General features: G+C 41.6%; 1 protein-coding gene across 1 annotated transcript in view; it reads right to left on the bottom strand.

Annotated features, from left to right (window-relative positions):
- The window catches only part of LOC137503270 (hemolymph lipopolysaccharide-binding protein-like), a 39044-nt gene that overhangs the window by 7319 nt on the left and 6862 nt on the right, over positions 1-24863 (bottom strand). The window contains exons 3-5 of the mRNA XM_068230816.1: positions 22980-23115; positions 20381-20569; positions 15915-16139 (exon numbers count right to left, since the gene is read on the bottom strand). Of these exons, the coding sequence (XP_068086917.1) occupies positions 15915-16139; positions 20381-20569; positions 22980-23115 (550 nt within the window). The remainder of the gene's footprint in view (positions 1-15914; positions 16140-20380; positions 20570-22979; positions 23116-24863) is intronic.

The following is a 24863-nucleotide window of genomic DNA, read 5'->3' as shown; positions in this document are numbered from 1 at the left end:
TCTTGGTGATCAAGAAACACCTTGTACCTACTAGTTGGTAGTAACAATTCTCACAACGGTAACTCCATGACGAGGATTTCTTATTAATTAGGATGTGCATCATTAAATGCAATTCACTTCCCCTACGCGATGCAGGAGCATTCGCACCCGTTTCCCACCTGATCGACCGTCTCATGGTGAGAAACTTTTCGAAGGCGTTTTTGACGGCTGCTTCGTTGTTGAACCTGTTTCGTGTCCAACCATGAGCCCAGGGTACTGTTGTCGTGTGAGTGACTGCAGTCACGTCCTAGTACTTGAACTATGGGCAACGACTGAGGGGACGAGTAAGTGCTACTGAGAGTCGGGAGTAGTATTGGGCACCTCGGACTCATGACCCTCCTTGAGTCGGGAGTGGTATTGAGCACCTCGGACATATTCTGAGTCATGGCCCTCCTTGAGTCGGGAGTAGTATTGGGCACCTTGGACATATTCTGAGTCATGGCCCTCCTTGAGTCGGGAGTGGTATTGAGCACCTCGGACATATTCTGAGTCATGGCCCTCCTTGAGTCGAGAGTAGTATTGGGCACCTCGGACATATTCTGAATCATGGCCCTCCTTTAGTCGGGTGTAGTATTGGGCACCTCGGACATATTCCGAGTCATGGCCCTCCTTGAGTCGGGAGTAGTATTGGGCACCTCGGACATATTCTGAGTCATGGCCCTCCTTGAGCCGGGAGTAGTATTGGGCGCCTCGGACATATTCTGAGTCATGGACCTACTTGAGTCGGGAGTAGTATTGGGCGCCTCGGACATATTCTGAGTCATGGCCCTCCTTGTGCTCAAGAGGCGAGGACTATAGAATCAACCGTAGGTCGCTAACCTGTCAAAGGAGAGACTTTCACTTGGATTATGTGTAAGTAGATTAGCAGCCTGTCTCACAAAATTACCGAGCTGAGAATATTTTAAGCAAGCCTCCGGGAGTGAAGGATTTCCAATTCGTTTTGACAGTGCAGGATTCTTTGGAAGCAAAGAGGTGACAGAAAAGGTATTCGATATTAATCTATCGACCCACAGTAATGGGGAAAAATAACAAGTAAAGTAGAAATGGGCGAGTTAGGAAGAGTTAGGAAATAATGATATTTCGGTAAGCGGAGATTATGAGGAAGGGATAGGAGAAAATCAAATGCTTTTAACAAGTGTTGAAAAGGGATGGGCGGTGTGCGGGGTACGGAGGGAAAAAGGAAAAAAATAATGTTTTGGATTAATGTGGTAAACTCATAGTACTTCCGAGCAAATAATGGTACAGGTGGAAGGAATATAAGAGGAAATATTCATCTTGACGCCGCGAACAACGAAGCTCACAGAGTAATAAGATGAGCCTGGAAAGTTAGTAAAGGTCCTTCTGATTTGACTAAAGCAGTAATTGCACCTATTTATAAGCAAGAGGACTGCTAGAACCATCAAGGTACTTCAACGACACTGATGATGGTGATTCATTCGTGCACCGGGCAAGGTATTCACTAGTATTTCATGAGGGAGAAACCAATAAATGTCTTATACTCTGTTGGATGAGACCAGTGTGGTTTCAGACCTCAGTGGGGTTTTCATGGTCAGGTCTTCAGTATTCGTCACATAAGTAAAAAGTGCTATGATATGAATAGCAAGTTGTGTTTATGTTTCGTAGATCTAGAGAAGGTATATGACAGAGTACTTCAGGGAAGGATGTCAGCCACACTGGGAGGATATAGGATTAAGCCTAGATTATTGGGAGCAATAACACTCACTTATGTTGGCATTGAAAGTTGAAGGTAGAACGAGTTCTTGATTCAAGGTACTTACAGGGGTGGGATATGGCTGTAATCTTCAATGTTGTTGTTCGTAGTTTACAAGGATCATCTACTGGAAGGTAGGTGCAGTGAGTCCGACATTAATATTGGCATTACCAAGAATAAAGGGGCTCCCTGGCCGAGGCGATAAAGGCGTACTCGGTTCACCCGGAAGGACTTGGGTTCGAATTCCCGTCAGAAAGTCTTAAATTTTAGGAAATTAGATTTCCACTTCCGGAGGTGCTTATGGCCCTGAGGTTCACTCATCCTACACCAAAAATGAGTACCAGGTTAATTCTTGGGGGCAAAGGCGGCCGGGCGTAAGTAGTATAATACAGGGATTCGGCCGCCTCCTCCTCCTCCGGCTCTCGGGAGAGGCCTCCTCCTCCCGCGGGAAATTTGAATTTTGGCGGGAAATTTGAATTTTGGCGGGAGATTTGAATTTGTAAACAAAGCCACGTGCTTTTTGACAGCTGTCATCGACAACAACGCATCGCTAACCTCAGTACTGCCATCTTGACGGGCCTAAACCTCACTAGTGCCAACTTAACCTAACTAGCATGAGGTAAACAAACCCACGTGTTTTTTGACAGCCACGTGCTTTTTGACAGACAACAACGCATCGCAAACCTCAGTACTGCCATCTTGACGGACCTAAACCTCAGTAGTGCCAACTTAACCTCACTAGCATGAGGTAAACAAAGCCACGTGTTTTTTGACAGCCACGTGCTTTTGACAGATTTGTAAACAAAGCCACGTGCTTTTTGACAGACAACAACGCATCGCAAACCTCAGTACTACCATCTTGACGGGAATAAACCTTAGTGGTACCAACTTAACCTAACTAGCGAGAGGTAAACAAAGCCACGTGCTTTTTGACAGCCACATGCTTTTTGACAGCTGCCATCCGCCATCTTTGAGCACCGTGCTGCCCTCTTTCGTCACCTGTCATCGGCAGTGCTGCCATCTTGACGGGTCTAAACCTTAGTGCTACCAACTTAACCTAACTAGCGCGAGGTAAACAAAGCCACGTGTTTTTTGACAGCCGTCATCCGCCATCTTTAATCCATAGAGCACAGTGCTGCCCTCTTTAGCTACTTACCTTTGAAATGTGGTGGCGGATAATTTGAAAAATGCTTTTTGACAGCAGCCATATTGCATCGCAAACCTCAGTGCTGCCCTCTTTAGCTAGATACCTGTGGTAGCAGACAATTCCACGTGACAGCAGCCATCTTTGAGCACCGTGCTGCCCTCTATGTGGTGGCGGCAAATTCCACGTGCTCTTGTTTGGAAACAAACTCACGTGCTTTTTTGACAGCTACCATCCACCATCTTTAATCAACAGAGCACAGTGCTGTACTCTTTAGCTAGATACCTTTGAAATGTGGTGGCGGCAATTTGAAAAATTCTATGTGCTCTTGTTGGGAAACAAAGCTACGTGCTTTTTTTGACAGCTGTCATCCGCCATCTTTAATCAATAGAGCACTGTGCTGCGGGCAATTTCGTTAGCTGTCATCCGCCATCTTTAATCCAGAGAGAACAGTGCTGCACTCTATGTGGTGGCGGCAAATTGAAAAATTCCACGTGCTCTTGTTTGAAAACATACTCACGTGCTTTTTTGACAGCTGTCATCCGCCATCTTTAATCCAGAGAGAACAGTGCTGCACTCTATGTGGTGGCGGCAAATTGAAAAATTCCACGTGCTCTTGTTTGAAAACATACTCACGTGCTTTTTTGACAGCTGTCATCCGCTATCTTTAATCCAGAGAGAACAGTGCTGCACTCTATGTGGTGGCTGTAAATTCCACGTGCTTTACAAACCCATGTGCTTTTCTGACAGCTGTCATCCGCCATCTTTAATCCAGAGAGAACAGTGCTGCACTCTATGTGGTGGCGGCAAATTCTACGTGCTTTACAAACCTATGCGCTTTTCTGTCATCCGCCATCTTTAATCTAGAGAGAACAGTGCTGCACTCTATGTGGTGGCGGCAAATTCTACGTGCTCTTATTTGGAAACAAATTCTACTCGCTCTTCAGCTGTCATCCACCATCTTTAATCAAAAGAGCACCGTGCTGCCCTCTTTGTGGTGGCGGATAATTTGAAAAAAATTCAGCAGCCATCTTTAATCCAGAGAGAACAGTGCTGCCCTCTTTAGCTACTTACCTTTGAGGCGGTTAATTTGAAAAATTCAGCAGCCATCTTTAATCCAGAGAGAACAGTGCTGCCCTCTTTAGCTACTTACCTTTGAGGCGGTTAATTTGAAAAATTCTAGCTGCCATCTTTAATGAAAAGAGCATCGTGGTGCTATCTTGCGAGTAATATTTTACGTCACAGCTGTCATCCACCATCTTGCATTGCTAACCTTAGTGCTGCCCTCTTTAGCTACTTACCTTTGACGAGCTGTCACCTGCCATCTTGCATCGCAAACCTCAGTGCTGCACTCTATGTGGTGGCGGATAATTTGAAAAAATCTTTTTTGACAAGCAGCCATCTTTAATCAACAGAGAGAACAGTGCTGCCATCTTTAGCTACCGCCATCTTACATCGTTTACCTCGCTGCTGCGTTCTATGTGGTAGCGGCTAATTCGAACAAGTTTAATCACGCATCAGGCAAGCTAGAGTAAGCACGTGCTGTTGTGATGACGTCATTGTGCATGTTTAAACCCGTTCGTTGACTAAAAGGTTTAGTCTTCGAGAAACAGTGATAGAGTGTAGAGTGCAAACATGACAAAAACATTAATAGTTGATGTGCAAGGCTTTAAAGTAAATGGAAACAAATTTGTGTTTAAAGAGGTGGCTGTGTTAGATTGCAGTGTGTTGTGGGCTCCAAAACTTGTTAGTTTAGTATTTAGTCCACCGTTCCCTTACTGTTTGCAAACAGATGAAGATAAAAAGCAGACTCAGTGGATTGAAAACAATTTAGGTTTGAAGTGGGAAGAAAAAGGAATACCTTATCGTTTTCTACCTTTAATGATGAATGCACATTTGTCAAGAGCAGATCTTGTTCTTTTAAAGGGTTGTGAAAAGAAAGAATGGTTGCGTGATTTTCTACCATCATCATGTGAAGTTATCGACATGCATGAATTGGGGTGCCCATCATTTAAAACTCTTCCGAAAGAGCATAGCAGAGAAACAAGTAAACAGTCTTTACAACATGTAGGTATGCTCTTTGATTGGTTGTGTCGCAGTGCATGCCGGGAAGTAGACAACATATGTAAAGTGCAGTGTCGAAATAACCTTAGTGTAAAAGAAACATTTGTAGAGTAAAGACATCATGTCATTTCTAACAGATACTAAGTGTAACGCAGTTGAAAAGGCGATCGTAAAGTTTTATGCATGCAAGAAGAAACTAAACACTTTTACTGAAGAAGAGTTAAATGCATTACCAAAGGCATTTTTGGTTAATGTAGCTGCGAATGCTGTAAAGAAGATTTGGGAAAAGGTGCCCCGTGAGTGGACTCAAGATCCCGTTTTGTCAGAGCTTCAAACGTGTAGTTTACATCATGAACACGTGAGTTTAGCTAGAAGACCTTCTGTGAGACAGTGCCGTACATGTCAACTAATTAAACTGTATCACGGACCTAAAACTAACGAGTTGTCTTCGCTTATAAACACTTATCATGGCTGTGGAGAGAGTAAACAAGGAAAAGGTGAAGAAACGTGCTGGGAGAAAGATGAGGAAGCATGTTGGGCGTGGGCTCATCAATAGAGTGATTGATCTTCTTTTCTTCGTGCTTCATCTCCCCTGCGGCCCTAGAACACATTCACCTGATACGTAGTTACATGCTGCCTGCATAGAGTGTAGCTGTTAAAATCTGCTTCGTAAAGTTATGCTGTGTGTGTGTGTGTGTGTGTGTTATTACCTAGTGCTTTAGCTGCTCAGAAGAATATAGCAGCACTTGTCGTTGTTGGTGCAATAAAACGAAAACTGAGTGTCAAAGACCGTAACATAAACAAAGGATAAAAATGTATGTATATAGTCTAAAATAAATATGAATTGTCAAAACATATTACAGGTGTTGTTTAATCCTACAGCATGTCCTAGTGACTTAGAAGAAAGGAAACGTGGAGGATTAAAAGAAAACACACACATAAGATTTAAAGTACATCCTCTTTATTAATCCATGAATTAAAGCTGTTATTAAAACCAAGCCATTTAACATACAGTTTATTACCACGACGTCGAATAACACGTTCAACTAAATAGTGATCAGGATATTTTGTTTTCTGCAGTTCTTCGATGTAGAATCCTCCTTCAATAGGCTGTCCTCTGAGATCGCGAAGTAAATACGTAACTGGATTAGTAAGCTTAACACTTCTGATTTGAAAAATTTCAGTGCTCCAGTTAGGTGTGTATCCTTTTGCAAAGATAGACTTGTGTTTGCTGATGCGAACGAAATCACCTTCTTTAAAGCGATGACGACGTGGATCAGCTGTTTTGATTACAAGATGAATAGCATCTAGACGAGGTGTATTCTTTGTAACAAGACGTGGCTTTGTTCCGATAGTGCGATGAGGTGTATCGTTGTAGGTAGATAAAAGTCTAGGTAGCAGATCAATCCAACGATATGAACCTTGCGCTGTAAATTCTCGCCACATCATTGTTTTGAGTGTACGATTAAAGCGTTCTACAACACTTGCCTTGAGATTACTGAACGTAGAGTAGTGTTGAATGCCAAGTAACTTGAGGTAAGAAGAAAAATCCTTGTTGTAAAACTCTTTACCTTGATCAGTTTGAAGAAGCCTTGGGCAGCGTTTCGATTCTTCAACAATATGTTTAAATGCTTCTTTAACTTGAGCTGCTGTTTTAGAACGCACGGGTTGTGCAAAAGCAAACTTTGAGTACACATCGATAACAGTAAGTAGATACTTATAGCCCTTATTACTAGAAGCATATGGAATCATTTCTACTAAGTCTGCTTGCCAGAGATCATCTTTTCCTCGTGTAATAACGCGTCTGCGACAGTAGGTGCGACGTGCTGGTTTATGTAACTCATGTGCGATGTTTACCTTTACAGGTGAGATCTTCCCTTGACGAGCCATTACAAAATAATACCGGCATAACGTAGTTCTCTTTCTATTTCTAGAATTTCTGATCCGTGACCCGTGTGACCAGCCTCTTGCGATGCTCTTAAAAGTTGTAATCGTTCAACGAGTAAGTTTGGGTCATTCCAGTATCTTACATCCACATACGGCAACAAAGGCTTGTAGATAACGTCTAGACTACGTGCAGTCGGAAACAGCTTAGAAATAAACTCACGATACTTGTAACTCTTATTCGCATTTACAGCTTCTGTTCTCTTGTAATTACGTCGTGTTGCATCAGTAGCAAAAAGTATTGCTTTATACTTTTTAAGATCATCTTGTAAAATTATATCCTTGTCAGGTATTCGTGAGAAAAGAAGTTCTAAGAGTCCTTTCGTAGGTTTATAGGTAACACCTTTTACAATGAGTTTGTTGCTATTAATCTTAACATTTGAATTTCCTATCCGGAAACAGTCATCTTCGTAGCGAATACCATAGGTAGTGTCAGTTTGTCCTGTAAAAAGTTTTTCTATATAAGGTGCAAAGAGAGATCCATAGGTATCTTGAATAAAAGTTCTAAACTGATTGCGATACTCTGGTGTAATCATAACCTCAGACAAAGATGGTAGATTTTGCGTCGATGTAGTAGGTGTTTCTGCAATAATATCTGTAGTTAAAAACTCAACACGCTTAGATGGTGATGCATCATTAAGTTCTTCTTCTTCTTCTTCCTTATCTTCCTCTTCTTGATCTACATCCTGCTTCTTCTCTTCCGTATCTTCTTCATGCTTTTCTTCTTCATGCTTCTCTTTATGATATGATGTTTGCATAGAAGCAAAACTTGAAGTAGACTGCGGTAATGAAGTAGAATAAAAAATTTCTTTGAGTGGTGTACTTAGCTGTGTTTTTAAAAATAAATCCGTGTCTGCTTGAATACGTTTAAGCTCTTTAAATTTCCGTCGAATATTGTTTCGAGCTTGGATGATATGTTTTGTGATCTCCTTGCTAGATGTTAACATGATGGTGGTTTTTAATCAAGTAGTTACTGTAATTCTGTGTTAATGCATATAAAATGATCGAAACCCATGCGATATCGTCCATGCTGTACATCACTTTCTTTATCAATAACTAAAAAGCTGTAACGGTGTAATGACCAACATTTAGCACACATACGTTTAAAGTCATCGAATGTCATATCAGTGTTAACATGATCGTTATACACATGTCGCATGTTGCGCTCATCTTGCCGAAAAAGCACAATAACATTTGCGTTGTCGCGTATCAACTGCTTGGGCACACGAGAATAGGTTTGGCACAAATAGATGCAATCAACATATTTATGTCGACCCATACTAAAGAATGCACGAATAACGTTTTGCTGTTCTGTTGCGACATCATCGAAGATCATTAGAGAATTAGGAAGCACATCGTCTGGTGATGGTACTTGCTCATGTGAATTAAATTTAAAATATCTTATTCCATCTTTAACTAGATCGTGCATTACAGTTTGTAGAATAGTATATAGCGGCTGATAGAGTGACTTTGCGAAAACGTAAATATTCTCGAAGCGTACACCATTTACAGAAGTAATAAGTGTGAGTAAAAGATTTGTTTTACCGCATCCCGACGGACCTGATATAATACATCGAACAGTGAAAGGAAACAACGTTCCATGACGTTTTCTTGTAGTTGTACTAGAAGTAGGTAAGAGATGTGGTACAATGTCGGTAACAGGTAGCGTGTCTTGCTGCTTTATAATCTTCATGATAACTGAATCATAAAGTACGTAATAGTAATATATATATTAAACGAAACAAGAGGTAACGGTTAGTTTATGATTTGCTCTTGACTAGTAAAGTCGTGTCCAGCATGGTGAAACAACGATATCCAAACGACATGAAGAAGAAGAAGAAAGTAAAAACTGTTGGATGGAAAGATGTTATAAAGGCTGCGCAAAAAGCTATTCGAGGGGAATACAATCCTCGTGTAGCTATTACTAAGGCGTTACGCGCAGCAAGAGCGAGAATTTCTCCAAAGTGCAGAGCAATATTTAGTAAACGTGCGCGAATTATTCCTGTACCAAAACGAGGTGGATTTCTTCCTGCGCTGTTTGCTGGCTTAGCAGCTTTAGGGTCATTGCTAGGTGGTGCTAGTGCTGTAGCGAGAACTGTCAAAGCTGTAGAAGAAGCGAAACAACAGTTGAAAGAGAGTGAACGTCATAACAAGACGATGGAGGCAATTGCGTTACGAGGCAAAGGTGTGAACATGAAGCTAGCGCCATACAAGAAAGGGCTTGGTATCTACATTTCTCCAAAAAACGTCTACTGAATGCACTGCCATATCGAGCTCTAACGCATGATGAAGTTTTTACGTTTGCTAAACAACTAGGAATTCATTATTTTCGAGGAGTGTATATGCGCGATCAACTACCAGCACGTCCACGTGAACGTGAAAGTGCCGTAATTAACTTGGACGACAGTCGTGGACCTGGAACTCATTACGTTGCTTATGTAAAACGTAAATCTAAAGTATGGTATTTTGATAGCTATGGAGATTTACCTCCTCCTTTTGAGCTCATACGTTATTTCGGAAGCAGTGCAGACATTGTTTACAATAAAAACCGTGTGCAAAACTTTAATACACGCATGTGCGGACGATTATGTCTTATGTTCTTATATCAAACCCAGACAGTAGAGAAAGTGTATTAGTGTCTACGTGATGACGAACAGTGAAAGAACGTTTGCTGTACGTGGAGAAGGACCTGAAACAACCATCTATTTTAATCCACCAATCGAACTTGGTTATCAGCCGCATAGTCTTGGACTAGTATCGTTTGAAAGCTACAATAAAATCTATAATGTGCGTGATGGTTTAAACAAGTTCTATTACGATGAGTATGTGCTAACACTACCCTCAGGTAGTTATACAGTAGATGATATTCACGACTATATTGAAAGTACGTTAATTGATCAGTTTGGGGAAGATAGTTTTAGTAATCATAATTACAAGTTCTCAATCACTATAAGCAACATTACGCATAAATGTGTTATTGAATCATCATTTAAGATTGACTTCAAATCACAACCTGATTCGATTGGACCACTGCTTGGATTTTCATCGAGGGAGCTCCTACCGAACGTACGTTACGAGTCTGATCAACCTATAAAACTCTTCGATGATTATAATGTGAACATTACTTGTAATATTATTACAGACTTGAATAGTAATCTACAACCTTCGCACGTCCTGCACGACTTTATCGTTACAGAGGAACGTGGATATACTATTTGTGAGAAACCAGCAGTAGTTCTTTATCATCCTGTGTCTGTAAAACACATTAGCAACATTACTCTTAGACTTGTAAATAAACATAATCAGCTTATTCATTTAGATCAGCACGCGTACGTAGCTTACAAACTACATCTTAAACCAGTATGAAAACCATCTATAAAACACGGTGTACATTCCGAAGACATACTACATGTGTGCAGAGACTCATCGAGTTAACAGATACCCATAAGCAGATACTCCAAGATTTAGGATATACACTACTACAACAGAATGGAAGAAATGCTAGACATTACGAATACAGTAGAAAGTCGTGAAGGTGTAGTACGAAGTGAGCTTCATTCCTATCAACCTTTTACGTTTGGATTAAATAACAATGATGAAATTCATTTTATCATTAATCAACAAGATGTTTACACCTTACCACACGAAAGCTACCTCTATATTGAAGGACGATTAGAAAAGTCTGATGGAAGTGGACCAAGCACTTCACAACTAAACAACCATGCTCTAGCTTTTCTCTTTTCTGAAGCGCGATATGAAGTAAATAATGTTGAAATAGATCGAACGAAGAATGTTGGTATTACAAGTGCAATGAAACTCTACCCTTCTTTCTGTGATGAAGAAAGTAATCTTTTGCGGATGGCTGGATGGTGTCCAAAAGCTACTAACAACTGGATGATTAATGAGGATGGAACTTTTACGGGTATGTTATCACTGAAACATATTTTCGGATTCGCAGAAGACTTTACACGTATTATAATCAACGCAAAACAAGAGCTTATTCTAATCCGTGATCGAAGTGATTACAATTCTCTTAAAGCAGTAGAAACACCTGTAGAATCGAAAATAACACTGCATCGTATACTGTGGCGGATCCCACATGTAACCTTATCTGATCGTGAAAAACTTCGATTGCTCAAGATTGTAGAAAATGATACACCATTACCTATACGTTTTAGAAGTTGGGAGCTGCATGAATATCCTGTGTTACCACCTACAAACAAGCATAGCTGGGCTGTTAAAACATCACGTTTTACTGAGAAGCCCTTGTACATTATTTTTGGATTTCAAACTAATCGTAAATTCAATCACGAAAAAGATAGCTCACTGTTTGATCACTGCAAATTAAGACACGTTAGACTATATCTCAATGGAATTACGTATCCCTACGAAAACATCGACATTAACTTTGAGAAAAATAAGTTTGGGATGCTCTATGACATGTTTTGTAAATTTCAATCATCGTATTATCAGAAAGAAGATCGTCCGCTATTTACACCTCAAGAATTTAAAAATAAAGCACCGATTGTAGTTATAGACTGCTCTTATCATGAAGAATCTATAAAAGAATCTCCAGTTGATATTCGTTTAGAATTTGAAACATCTGAAAACATTCCTGCTAACACAGCAGCCTATTGTCTTATTATTCATATGAGTGATGTTACTTACCATCCGCTAACGAATATTGTTACGAGACTATAAATAAGAATAGATCTTTTTCATTTTCATTAGTGTGTGCTTCGACATCGTACGCTATGGAACAAAACTGTAAATGTGCATGCTGTTTGCATGCTCATACGCAACATCTTATTTATGTTTCACGAGTGAGTGAGGCTATTAAGATGTTCTATAAACGTAGATCGTCGATGCCGAAACATCTTATTCAATACTTACCACCAGGATTTTTATATACGTACGCTGCCTCTTACGTACATAATTTTTGGGACATCCTTCCTCTACACAGTAAGATGTCAATCGAAGTAGCTTTATGCAGAACTTGTGAACGACATTACAAGCATCGAGGAGAAAATGGTGATGATGATTGGGATGGACCAAATCCGAGGATTGAACACTGTACACAGTGTATGAATGAACTTTCTCTAGTACTTCATGATGATGATGATGATTCCGAAAAGGAATAACAGCAAGGTAAGAAGTATATGATCTTCTCTGTAAAGCATAACATACTTAGTAAAATATATTTCTAAATGCTTTGTTTAATTTGAATGTTGCAGGAGGCATTTCAGAAGCATACGTTGTTAAGAAGCACACCAACCTTGTCAGCAGCAAAAAACTAACACTGTTGTAGTAGATTTGTAAATAAATATTTGATCGCATTCAAAAATGTTGTACTTATTGCATTGCTTTACTCCGACTTACTCTTAAGAAAAACGATCAGGTCTAAACATGCACAATGACGTCATCACAACAGCACGTGCTTACTCTAGCTTTCCCGATGCATGTTTAAACTTGTTCGAATTTACCGCTACCACATTCCTTTACATCGACTTACTCTTAAGAAAACGGACAAGTCTAAACATGCATGATGATGTCATCACAACAGCACGTGCTTACTCTAGCTTGCCTGATGCGTGATTAAACTTGTTCGAATTAGCCGCTACCACATAGAGTGCAGCAGCGAGGTAAACGATGTAAGATAGCGGTAGCTAAAGATGGCAGCACTGTTCTCTCTGTTGATTAAAGATGGCTGCTTGTCAAAAAAGATTTTTTCAAATTATCCGCCACCACATAGAGTGCAGCACTGAGGTTTGCGATGCAAGATGGCAGGTGACAGCTCGTCAAAGGTAAGTAGCTAAAGAGGGCAGCACTAAGGTTAGCAATGCAAGATGGTGGATGACAGCTGTGACGTAAAATATTACTCGCAAGATAGCACCACGATGCTCTTTTCATTAAAGATGGCAGCTAGAATTTTTCAAATTAACCGCCTCAAAGGTAAGTAGCTAAAGAGGGCAGCACTGTTCTCTCTGGATTAAAGATGGCTGCTGAATTTTTCAAATTAACCGCCTCAAAGGTAAGTAGCTAAAGAGGGCAGCACTGTTCTCTCTGGATTAAAGATGGCTGCTGAATTTTTTTCAAATTATCCGCCACCACAAAGAGGGCAGCACGGTGCTCTTTTGATTAAAGATGGTGGATGACAGCTGAAGAGCGAGTAGAATTTGTTTCCAAATAAGAGCACGTAGAATTTGCCGCCACCACATAGAGTGCAGCACTGTTCTCTCTAGATTAAAGATGGCGGATGACAGAAAAGCGCATAGGTTTGTAAAGCACGTAGAATTTGCCGCCACCACATAGAGTGCAGCACTGTTCTCTCTGGATTAAAGATGGCGGATGACAGCTGTCAGAAAAGCACATGGGTTTGTAAAGCACGTGGAATTTACAGCCACCACATAGAGTGCAGCACTGTTCTCTCTGGATTAAAGATAGCGGATGACAGCTGTCAAAAAAGCACGTGAGTATGTTTTCAAACAAGAGCACGTGGAATTTTTCAATTTGCCGCCACCACATAGAGTGCAGCACTGTTCTCTCTGGATTAAAGATGGCGGATGACAGCTGTCAAAAAAGCACGTGAGTATGTTTTCAAACAAGAGCACGTGGAATTTTTCAATTTGCCGCCACCACATAGAGTGCAGCACTGTTCTCTCTGGATTAAAGATGGCGGATGACAGCTAACGAAATTGCCCGCAGCACAGTGCTCTATTGATTAAAGATGGCGGATGACAGCTGTCAAAAAAAGCACGTAGCTTTGTTTCCCAACAAGAGCACATAGAATTTTTCAAATTGCCGCCACCACATTTCAAAGGTATCTAGCTAAAGAGTACAGCACTGTGCTCTGTTGATTAAAGATGGTGGATGGTAGCTGTCAAAAAAGCACGTGAGTTTGTTTCCAAACAAGAGCACGTGGAATTTGCCGCCACCACATAGAGGGCAGCACGGTGCTCAAAGATGGCTGCTGTCACGTGGAATTGTCTGCTACCACAGGTATCTAGCTAAAGAGGGCAGCACTGAGGTTTGCGATGCAATATGGCTGCTGTCAAAAAGCATTTTTCAAATTATCCGCCACCACATTTCAAAGGTAAGTAGCTAAAGAGGGCAGCACTGTGCTCTATGGATTAAAGATGGCGGATGACGGCTGTCAAAAAACACGTGGCTTTGTTTACCTCGCGCTAGTTAGGTTAAGTTGGTAGCACTAAGGTTTAGACCCGTCAAGATGGCAGCACTGCCGATGACAGGTGACGAAAGAGGGCAGCACGGTGCTCAAAGATGGCGGATGGCAGCTGTCAAAAAGCATGTGGCTGTCAAAAAGCACGTGGCTTTGTTTACCTCTCGCTAGTTAGGTTAAGTTGGTACCACTAAGGTTTATTCCCGTCAAGATGGTAGTACTGAGGTTTGCGATGCGTTGTTGTCTGTCAAAAAGCACGTGGCTTTGTTTACAAATCTGTCAAAAGCACGTGGCTGTCAAAAAACACGTGGCTTTGTTTACCTCATGCTAGTGAGGTTAAGTTGGCACTACTGAGGTTTAGGTCCGTCAAGATGGCAGTACTGAGGTTTGCGATGCGTTGTTGTCTGTCAAAAAGCACGTGGCTGTCAAAAAACACGTGGGTTTGTTTACCTCATGCTAGTTAGGTTAAGTTGGCACTAGTGAGGTTTAGGCCCGTCAAGATGGCAGTACTGAGGTTAGCGATGCGTTGTTGTCGATGACAGCTGTCAAAAAGCACGTGGCTTTGTTTACAAATTCAAATCTCCCGCCAAAATTCAAATTTCCCGCCAAAATTCAAATTTCCCGCGGGAGGAGGAGGCCTCTCCCGAGAGCCGGAGGAGGAGGAGGCGGCCGAATCCCTGTATTATACTACTGGCGTAGAGCTAACAACTCTACCCCATCAAGTGCCGAGGTTACGAATAGTGGAAGCCTTTACCTTCCACCACTCCCAGGGCCTTCGTGGCCTGTACGGAGATGTCTTTGCTTTTTTTTATTACCAAGAATAAAGTCATGTCAGTGGGGAAGAAAGTTCCGAGAACTGAATGTCAGGTCGGAGATACAAAACTGGAACTTCTGCCAGGAAGCAAAGTGCAGCAAAATTAATGCAGTGAGCTCTTGTATGGAACGGTCTGTTTTCAGGATATCTCGTCCATACGTTAGTTGTAATATACATTGCAATAGCGAGAATGAAGTCTAGAAACACCGGGTGGTAACAATGACAGGAAGGTACCCAGAATGAGAAGATAAATGCTAAGTGATGCATAAGCTCCATTGATGAAGCGGTACTCCGGTGTTGGGGTCGCGTGAGGTGAATGGAGGATGATGGGTTACCTGCGAGAATAACGGAGTCAGCCATCGAGGGTAAGAGCAGTAGAGGAGATCAGGACTCAGTTTCTAATTATTTAAAGACAGGAGGTGTGGAACCAAACGAGGGAACAGCAGTCTATGATGATGATGTCCCTACCACGACCCCAGCGTGTCCAACTCTCAAGTTGACGTCCGTGATAAACCTGCACTCCTTGATGCAGCACATAGCCTACTCCTGTCAAAGAACACCGAGAGGTCTGCTCAAGGATTAACGTCTTCCTCCTACAGATGAATGTCCTCATACCCTCACTTTACGACTCTTTCCCTTCATTTAGACATAAGTAATATTATTCACTTTATGTTCCAGTAACTACATTCGTATGGTTTGGGAGACGCCAACGTGCCGGAATTTTATCCATCAGGGTTTATTTTATGTTTCAGTAAATCTACGGACATGAGACTGACATACCACCGAACTGAGCGAGGATCGAACCTGCCAAGTTGGGCTCAGAACTCCAGCGGCCTACAGCTTGGGCTATTGAGGGCAGGACTTCTTCATTCCTCCCCTGATTATAGGCAATACGGTGTGGTCGTCAGCCAGTGACATCACTAACTACAGCTAAATGTCGGCTTCTGTTGTTTAATATGACAAATGTCTTCCGTCCGACATTCGGTAATTCAGGAGAAGAGAGATAGAGAGAACTCACCTTTCACAGACACCCAACGATCTTCACCTTCGGGCTTGTAAACTCCCATCCAGGTGTCGTAGCGCACACTCTCGTACATTGTAGGGACCACCTCGATTCTCTCCCGTTCACTCTCGAATACCATGAGATCGCCTCCGTCTCTCTTGCACTGCTCCCTGGCGTCACTCCAACTCCTTGATTCACTGTACGTCTTATAACAGTTCAAACCTTCAAACAGTCGGTAACCTGTGGGCAGATAGAACATCACATTTAAATAGTTCACACTTTCAGATTTTAGATCATCCTACGAGTGAAAATGACGATCCTTCTTTACTTGTCGTACTCTTCGATGCATGACATGGTCAGGAGACACCTTAGCGTACAGAAGAGGACATAATGAACCGAAGTGAAGGACGTGAGGTACGATAGCGGAAAAGGAGAGGGTGAAACGCGGTGCCGACATGCAGCCTACTTCGCTCATAAAGCAGCAAGTGATTTGCTCAAGCCTCAACTTCGCCCTCACTCTAAATGAGCAATGTGGTGAGGTTCGGAATGAATCCAAGATTTTGCAATCTACCAGCACCTCTCCCACCCGGCTGGCCAACAATGTGATGGTGAAAATTGTTTCGACCAACGGGACGCCTTAAGCATCTTGCCCAGCAGGCGGACCAGTGCTTCTGTCTACGTGATAAACTGATTTGTGCAGCTCATTTCCGGAGCTGGTCCGTTCGGAGTATTTTCAAGATGATTTAGCTCTCTTCGTATTCCGGAGATGTGAAAAATGAATAATCAACAACATCACTGCCGTATTTTCTGTACTTGATCATGGATACTTAAATATGTGTGGCGCGTCTGAAAGTGCCCAGTTTTCAGCTGAGTAACTTGGACTGGAAATTGGACATATTAGATTCTTTATGTTGCCGGATATTCCTAACGATTTCCATAACGTTTTATTCTACCGGCTACCATGTGACTTGAAACCAATGATTCCTACACCCGCCTGCTCTAATTGTATGATGATATGAATTAGAATGTTTTCAATTATATCAACAGGGGTGAAGTTCAGTCCAGCATGCATTGCCTTGGGCTGGATCCAGCTGTACAGACAAGGAATGAACGTGAAACCAGGCCATGATATGCCAACTGATCTTCATTTTTCTGAGATAAATGCTTCCTAATAAGAAAACCTTCACTTGTAATGATTCACAGTTAAACATACTTCCTTCTGTAAGCTTTAGCTCGTGTAATATCAACGTCCATGCTCCTTCTTCCACTCAAACATTGCACTATGGCAGCAGTAGCACGATCATTTAAGGCCCTTCACTCAAATGAGCTTCGGTAGGCAAAGTGGCGGTAAGTCGTGATGATTAAGCGGTGCCGAAAACCACTGGGAGATTTTGTTTTAAAAGAAGAGAATCCGAGGCAATGCATTCCATTCTTAACTTTCAGTTGATATTTCTTTAACATTGTATAGAATATAATTATTTCCTATTCTTGTTGACTTATGTTCAGATTCGGGATTTTTATAGAGATATCTGTCCGCGTGGATTGCCCCTTCTCTGGAGAGTTACGTTTCCTAACTGTCCTCGGGAGAAATTTCATCGATCTCCGTAAATTACTTTATTTTTATCAAGAAGTAATGCTAAAAATTGGTATCACACAAAAAAGCAAATTATGAGTCGGATGTGTGTCCTTTCCTCGGACAGCCTTCTCCCACTGCTCTAAATGGCTACCGGAAGATGATCGGTTATGTGTACGAAACATGCGGCACTGTCTTCAAGCGCAGTAAGACACAACGCAAGACGCACTATGTATTAATGACTTCCTCTTGAATTTAGTTGCATTTCCTCTGTTTTGTTGCCACCTCCATTTGCTCACTATTAATAACTGTGGAGCCGCCTAAATCTACATTAATCACTCATTAGAGTAGGCTTTTCTCCAACTGAAAAGTTTCTACTATGTACAGTATTTCCAATAGTTGCGAGCAATAGAACCACTAGAATGTGGTTCACATTGGATTTCTTAAAAGTGAACGACATATTACTAACTTCACCAATTGTACAACTTTTGGTTAAATTACACGAGACATTATTTTGCAATATTTTAAAAGTTAAATCTCAGCGGTTGGCAACACTGCATTTATCAGTATTTCTACCTCATTACGTCTTGAATAGTCACAAAATGCAGCTGTTTTGTGCTGGCCTGCGAGGCCCATGTTATACATTAGTGTAGAATAAACGAGCACTCACACAAAACAGGAGCACACATGACAGTCAGTAAAACTGAGAACATCAGCACTGATCAACGGCATCCACACTTGGGAAGAACCGTCGTTCTCAGACCGAATTATAATAATACTGTTAAAGAAAACAAAGGCCAGGTCATGTCGTCTTAGAACGTCCTGAACCCGCACATATTGTGCCACTCATCGGAAAGGCATCCGCAGTTGTACCAAGTAAACTAATGAGAGTTACCGAGCGCAAGAGATAAATGGAGAACTTCAGCTTGACCACTGTCTGCCTCAAGGTCTATAAAGAGCTTCCACATGTTCTCCACGTGCCCAAGGAACCGCGAGGGAAGATTGGAATAACTGACTGACAGAGAGATGACCTGTAATTTCAGCAAGTTTTCTATATAAAAAAATTCACATGATTCACGTGTCTCTTGATTTAATATTTCAGAAAAATTTCTTGATAATTATTCTTTTCATACGTAATATTGATCATCTTTATGTTTGTGTCCTTCAAATTGAAACATGGCGGGATATGCGTCACTGGTGTGTAACCATTCAGGGTTCTGTGATAGGGTGCATGTGACTTTAGGGTCTTCAAAAGGAGTAATTCTCTTTAGGGAGACATAAACAGTTATCCGCGTTAACGTTATGTTCACTGAAAAGTATGATGAAAGAGAAGTTGTAGCAATTACAAGTTTTGATCGAATCGTTCACATACGACTTAAGTCAGAAAATGATGTTCTGAGAAAAACACGATCAAAGTTTTAGAATCTCTGCCAAACGAACACGCATATATACCGGCTATTATTTTGAAGTTATATCACTAGTATAATTCTTTCCCAGGGTTAGTACGTATTTACTTTAACTCGAAATATTGTTTATTTAGTACATATGTTTAATCACAAAAGCAACCAATAAAGTAACTGTTATGGCACCTCGCCCAATTTTATAGTCTTACTCTGTCATTTTGATGAAGGCGGTGCCCTTCAGAGTTTTTCTTAATGTTAATATTATTTAGTCAGCGAATCTACCAAAAGGGCACTTTGCAACCTCCTTCAGTTTTAAAGGCTCTGCCTTTGGTGTATTTATCAATGTTAAACTTCTTCCTTAAATAACTGCTATTGGCATTTTACCAGTTTTTCTCTCTCGTTATAACGAAGGCTGTGCCTCCAACTAAAATTATCAAATGTAAAATTTATGCAGCGCAGGTTTTGACAAATTGCAAGTCATTGAATTAAACTTAACCTGGCAACGTTTAATGTAAAAATATTATCCTCTGTTTGTTGTCAGACATATAAGACGACTTGCTTTCAGGTGGTGTTGTAAGGCTTTCGACGTATTTGCTATTCAATTATTCATGTGAAAAAATATCAATGATAAAACTTTTTTTGTAAACTAAGTGATAATTTTAAATATGTGGTTCTCACATCCTTTCTCTCCAGTGGATCCCCCAGGGGTTTTGTTTCCTATTTCAGTCAAAAACCCCTACAAGTGGAATTCTCCATTCGAGGAACGGTTACAGTCCTAATGTGTACTGTTCGCAGTTCTCAAGAGCGCCCCGAATAAGTTGAGGAGGGAGACGAGCCTTTCTCTGAGAGTCCTGCGGAGTTCAGCAAGAACTGATAAGGATGGTTGCTAAATTTTGTACGTATTGCAATTCACCTGGAAACAAAAGGTAAGTATGGATTCCTGGTAGTTTTATTGAAGTAGTTTCCAGTTGCTTTCCTGCCCAAAATCGTGAATCAATCTTAGATAATAATATTATGACTGCGTGCCGTAGGAAAGAGCCATAAACGGTAAGGTGCCTTACTAAATGTGCACATCCAGATATTTGTTGCATGCAAAACTGAGAAGCCACGGAATCACCTTGAGGGATGTCGAACCCACAACCTCTATGTGATAGTATCATCGGCTCGCGTGTGGGGCCGCTGTGCCGTACGCTGCGATATGTGGAACACTCAGCGGGTCCCGCCACCACTTCGGACCCAAGACGCTCTCATTTCTCCTCCTACAACAAGTTTATCATATTCTCTCTACTCGTGCACTCGCTCTGCAGACTGCTGCTCCAAGCAAACACCTACACAGTAACTGCAGGGAGAGTACTTTATCTGTGGAACGTGGAATACAACGATTAAGAGCTTTACTTTTCTATCTGAACAAACTAGATCCAAATCTCCAAGAAACACATGCACGTTCGTCTCTCGTACACCACTCATAGATAATCTGATTAACTTCTTGAGAGTTTATCACTCACCTGAATGAGGACAGGACCTTGGTTTCGTAGTAATAGTAGCTGTAGTAGTTGTAGTATTTGGAGTAGTAGTAGACGTAGCTGGAGTTGTTATAGTAGTAGTAGCTGTAGTAGTAGTAGTTGGTGTAGTAGTACTAGCTGGTGTAGTAGTTGCAGGTGTGACTGGCTTCATATATTGAGACGTCGAAGTAACTGGAACAAAAATACGCATGAAATTTCTGATAAATAATAATCCTGAAAATCTATCGCAAACTGTGCAAATAAAATCCGTATGGAATCATTTTATGGTCTGCGACAAGGCCTACTTCAGATTATGGTTATGTTCAAAAAATCGCCTGTACCAATATTATTAAAATAGTGCGTGTGACTCTTACTTGTAATGATTCTATTTTGTCCAGTTGAAACACTACTCATCATGATAATGCCGCTCCAGAAAGGTGTATATGGTTTGTTGTATCATTCATGAAAGTGAAGAAAGGTTAGGTTCTTTACTTAGGTCCTTTTGAACACAATCACGAGTTTAAGAAGGAGGAGGTTAATTTTGATTTGATGACAAATAAAGATAAGTTGTTTACACTTTATATTATTACTATATTTTCAAAGCAGAGTCATACAGCAACGGACATGATATAATTTAGTTCTCCTCCACACATGGCATTCATTCCAGAAGAAAACTCAGTTTGACAGCCAGATCTAAATTGCCTACTGATGCCACGCTTCCCACATCGCTGATTACCTAGTGAAATATTTCCGCGTCTGCATCAATTCATCAGTACCTGTACACCGCAAAGAGATGAGCCCTATACCTAGAACTTAATGTTTCTCATTTTTAACTTTTCCATACCAAAAAAATACTTCTTCCGCCGGTATAAATACTCCCCCAGCTATCGATTTGATCTCATCTCTACAAAAACACTCCAGTTTTGGAAGAATCTTCGCCTCCATTACGTCACTTCTCAACCATGAAACAATTCCTTATACAATGTCTGGTAAATATGAATCTAGAGAATTAATAGTAACAACCATCTCCACGTACTTTCACTTCCGCTGCCTAGTCCAACATGTATCCTTTCTAAACAACACACGCACTCCCAGTCCCCCACATAAATACCCCGTAGTTTCATTTAAAGTCCCACTGATAATAATTTCCTCTCCATTCAACTTCATAACAGATCCCACACTATGTCGTACGTTGTTCGTACCAACATGGAAAACTACCACACCCTTTCCCCATCTTCTGTCATAACGTAATTCCTCTACCTTGGTTCCCTTTCCTCTGTGCATTTTCTCCCCGAGCCTAACTATGGGGTCCTCGATGACCAGAGTCTCGACCTCACTTACTTCATTATATCCGCTTCCCTACTAGTCTCAATAGTCTTCCCTGATGTTTGCAGACCATACCTTCTCCTCCATTTCCTCCTCTTCGTGACTCTGTTCCACCCCCTCTTCCCCTCCTCCTACTGTACCTTTTCTCTTACCCCCACATTTCTGAAACAAGTTCATTTCCCCCTATATCCCTCTGTGTTTACCAGCGGTTACTCACGGATACCCTAGTGATAACTGCCCTTGACTTTATCCCTTTGCCCTCAGTTTCCTCCCCCTTAAACTATTAGCATATCTGTCTTTCAGAACTTCTCCTCCCACCGCACCCTGTACATTGTTCCTGTTCTACGTCAACAGCCTAAACACGTTTTCATACTTATCCCATATCTCCCTCCCGTCACCTGCTCTTTGTTTGGGCTATGATCGTCCAATCTCACCTTAAACTCCGTAGAGTAACGGTTAGCACAATTACTTGCAAAGCACGTGGTCTACGCTTTTTCCCACTACTTTGAGAAATGTAATGTTGGCAGGACTGCAGGTAGGTAGTTAAATATGATCACCTCGATTAGGAGTGCTGCTGCAAAGAACTGCATAAATTCGGAAAAGGACACGAGTTCCCATTATTACCAAAAGCATTCTTCTGTAACACCACATTTCAAAGGCCTCTACTCTATTTCTCTCCTTAGCATGACTCTAACGTTACAGACAAATACTTCGGCAAACGACGGCCTGAATTGTATATTTATGCTGAGTAGAGTGTTTCATATATATTTCAGTTATATTTAGCAAATATTCTTTTTCGGTAAATGAACGGATAGTTTCTCCTTTAATTCGTTATGTTACTTCTTAGCCACCCAAATTCCTCCACTACCTTTATGAGTACATTTCTTAGTCTTATATCACTTGCTTCACCTGACCTTATCTACTACATTCAACTGCCCTTGACATCCTCCAACAATGACGTTCCTCCATATCCAATACTGCCTGCTCTATATACAAATTTAACTGAAGGAGAGGCAGACCACGCACCTGCCTCGCTCGCTGACCTCTGCAGTTTGTGTTACTCTTCGTTCCCTGTAATTCCAATCCTCTCAAGCATTTCAGAACGCCTAGTCCCGTGGACAATATCGAATAGGGAGGAGACTGACGCAGGCACGTTCCCTAGCAGATTGCCCCTGGACACGGAGGTGATACCGCCCACAAACACTGGGGTCCTACTTCTTTGGGGTAAGGAACACCGAGTGTGAATGAGAGTTCTATGACAACGATCAGGTCTTACCGTGTACTGGTGGATGTACAGAAGTCACCGAAACAAGCTGCTCAACTTCACTGCTATCACATGATCTTCTTTCTTGGTGGACATTCACGGCTAATTCCCATTCGTTCTCCGTCGATGTCAATCGCCGCGTATCAACCTGTAAAGAATATTGAACTCTTAAGACATAGAAAATTATAGCCCACATTCAGTTCACAATCCACTATAATTCCAAGGTGAGTATGAAGCACCCATTTGAAACAACCCTTCCTACGCACATTCCTGTTTCCTTCCTCGCACGTCACATGAGATGCCATTATGCCCAACTACCACACCACACAACCACAATTGGTGCTTTACTCGGAGTTTCGCCGCACCTTATAGTGGCAATCGGAGCCGTAACTTACGGAAAACCTATAAAGTACTCCCAGAGATGCTGTTTGTTCGTTATTCTTAGATATTACTAAAACATCCCAGTTTCATTTAATTCGGTACAATTGTTCGTGTGTTTTAGAACTGAATGTTTAAAGCACGGAATTTCGGTATTTCTTGACATCATTCTCCTGCTGTAAAAAGAGACAATATGTCCAGAAAGAAATTCATTTATCAAACGAGACTTCTGATGTCTCCATGCCCGGCTTCAGTGACCATAGTTTCGAGACAAAGGAAGTGGAGTGGACGAAATCACAATCACATATCAGAGTGAATATAACGGAGAGATTCAGGGATCGGTTCGGGAATTCGGCACCGAAGACGTAGATGCGTTTCCAGGCAGTGTAGCAGTAGATATGACCTGGCTGGACTACTTCTTACGGCTCCAGGCAGTGTAGCAGTAGATATGACCTGGCTGGACTACTTCTTACGGCTCCAGGCAGTGTAGCAGTAGATATGACCTGGCTCGACTACTTCTTACGGCTCCAGGCAGTGTAGCAGTAGATATGACCTGGCTCGACTACTTCCTATGGCTCCAGGCAGTGTAGCAGTATATGACCTGGCTCGACTTCTTACAGCTCCAGGCAGTGTAGCAGTAGATATGACCAGGCTCGACTACTTCCTATGGCTCCAGGCAATGTAGCAGTAGATATGACCTGGCTGGACTACTTCGTACGGCTCCAGGCAGTGTAGCAGTAGATATGACCAGGCTCGACTACTTCCTATGGCTCCAGGCAATGTAGCAGTATATGACCTGGCTGGACTACTTCGTACGGCTCCAGCCAGTGTAGCAGTAGATATGACCTGGCTCGACTACTTTTTACGGCTCCAGGCAGTGTAGCAATAGATATGACCTGGCTGGACTACTTCGTACAGCTCCAGGCAGTGTAGCAGTATATGACCTGGCTGGGCTTATTCTTACTGCTCAAGGCAATGTTGCACTAGATATCGATTGGCAGGACTTCTTCATTAAACCCAAGACTGCGGCAGTCTCCACTTCCACGGAGCTCTTTTTTTTCCTCAGGGTCTCCATCTGGGCTGGACAAACCTTTCAGACTTCATCGTAAATCAGGGGGGACCATTACGAGATATTTCCAGCCAGACCGATGCTCCTGGAATGATTTCTTAAAGGGAAGGTCTAGTTTCTACTTTATTTATTTTCCATAAACCCACAACCTGTGTGTTACCGTTATTATATTATTTAACAAGTTCAGTGCGGGATTAACATAGGCTGTTGTCACAAAGACAAACTGTGTGAAATGTCTGTGAAATATAAATTCAGTTAACTACTAAGTTCTAGCGCCTCCTGTGACGATCTCTCGATCTAGCTAGCTGCTTGTCTTGGGTCAAGCGTATTAGCAACATGCAGATATTATTTTAAACACGGAACTTTTTCCCAGCAATAACAACACAATCGTGAGTAATTACGTCTGCTATGAGTTACTCCACTTTCTTAAGCCGTTAGTGGTTAACACA

This window comes from Anabrus simplex, chromosome X (assembly GCF_040414725.1).
Source record: "Anabrus simplex isolate iqAnaSimp1 chromosome X, ASM4041472v1, whole genome shotgun sequence".
In the NCBI taxonomy this organism is placed as follows: domain Eukaryota; kingdom Metazoa; phylum Arthropoda; class Insecta; order Orthoptera; family Tettigoniidae; genus Anabrus; species Anabrus simplex.
Note: the sequence above shows the minus strand (reverse complement) of the source record. Positions and strands in the feature narration are given on the sequence as shown.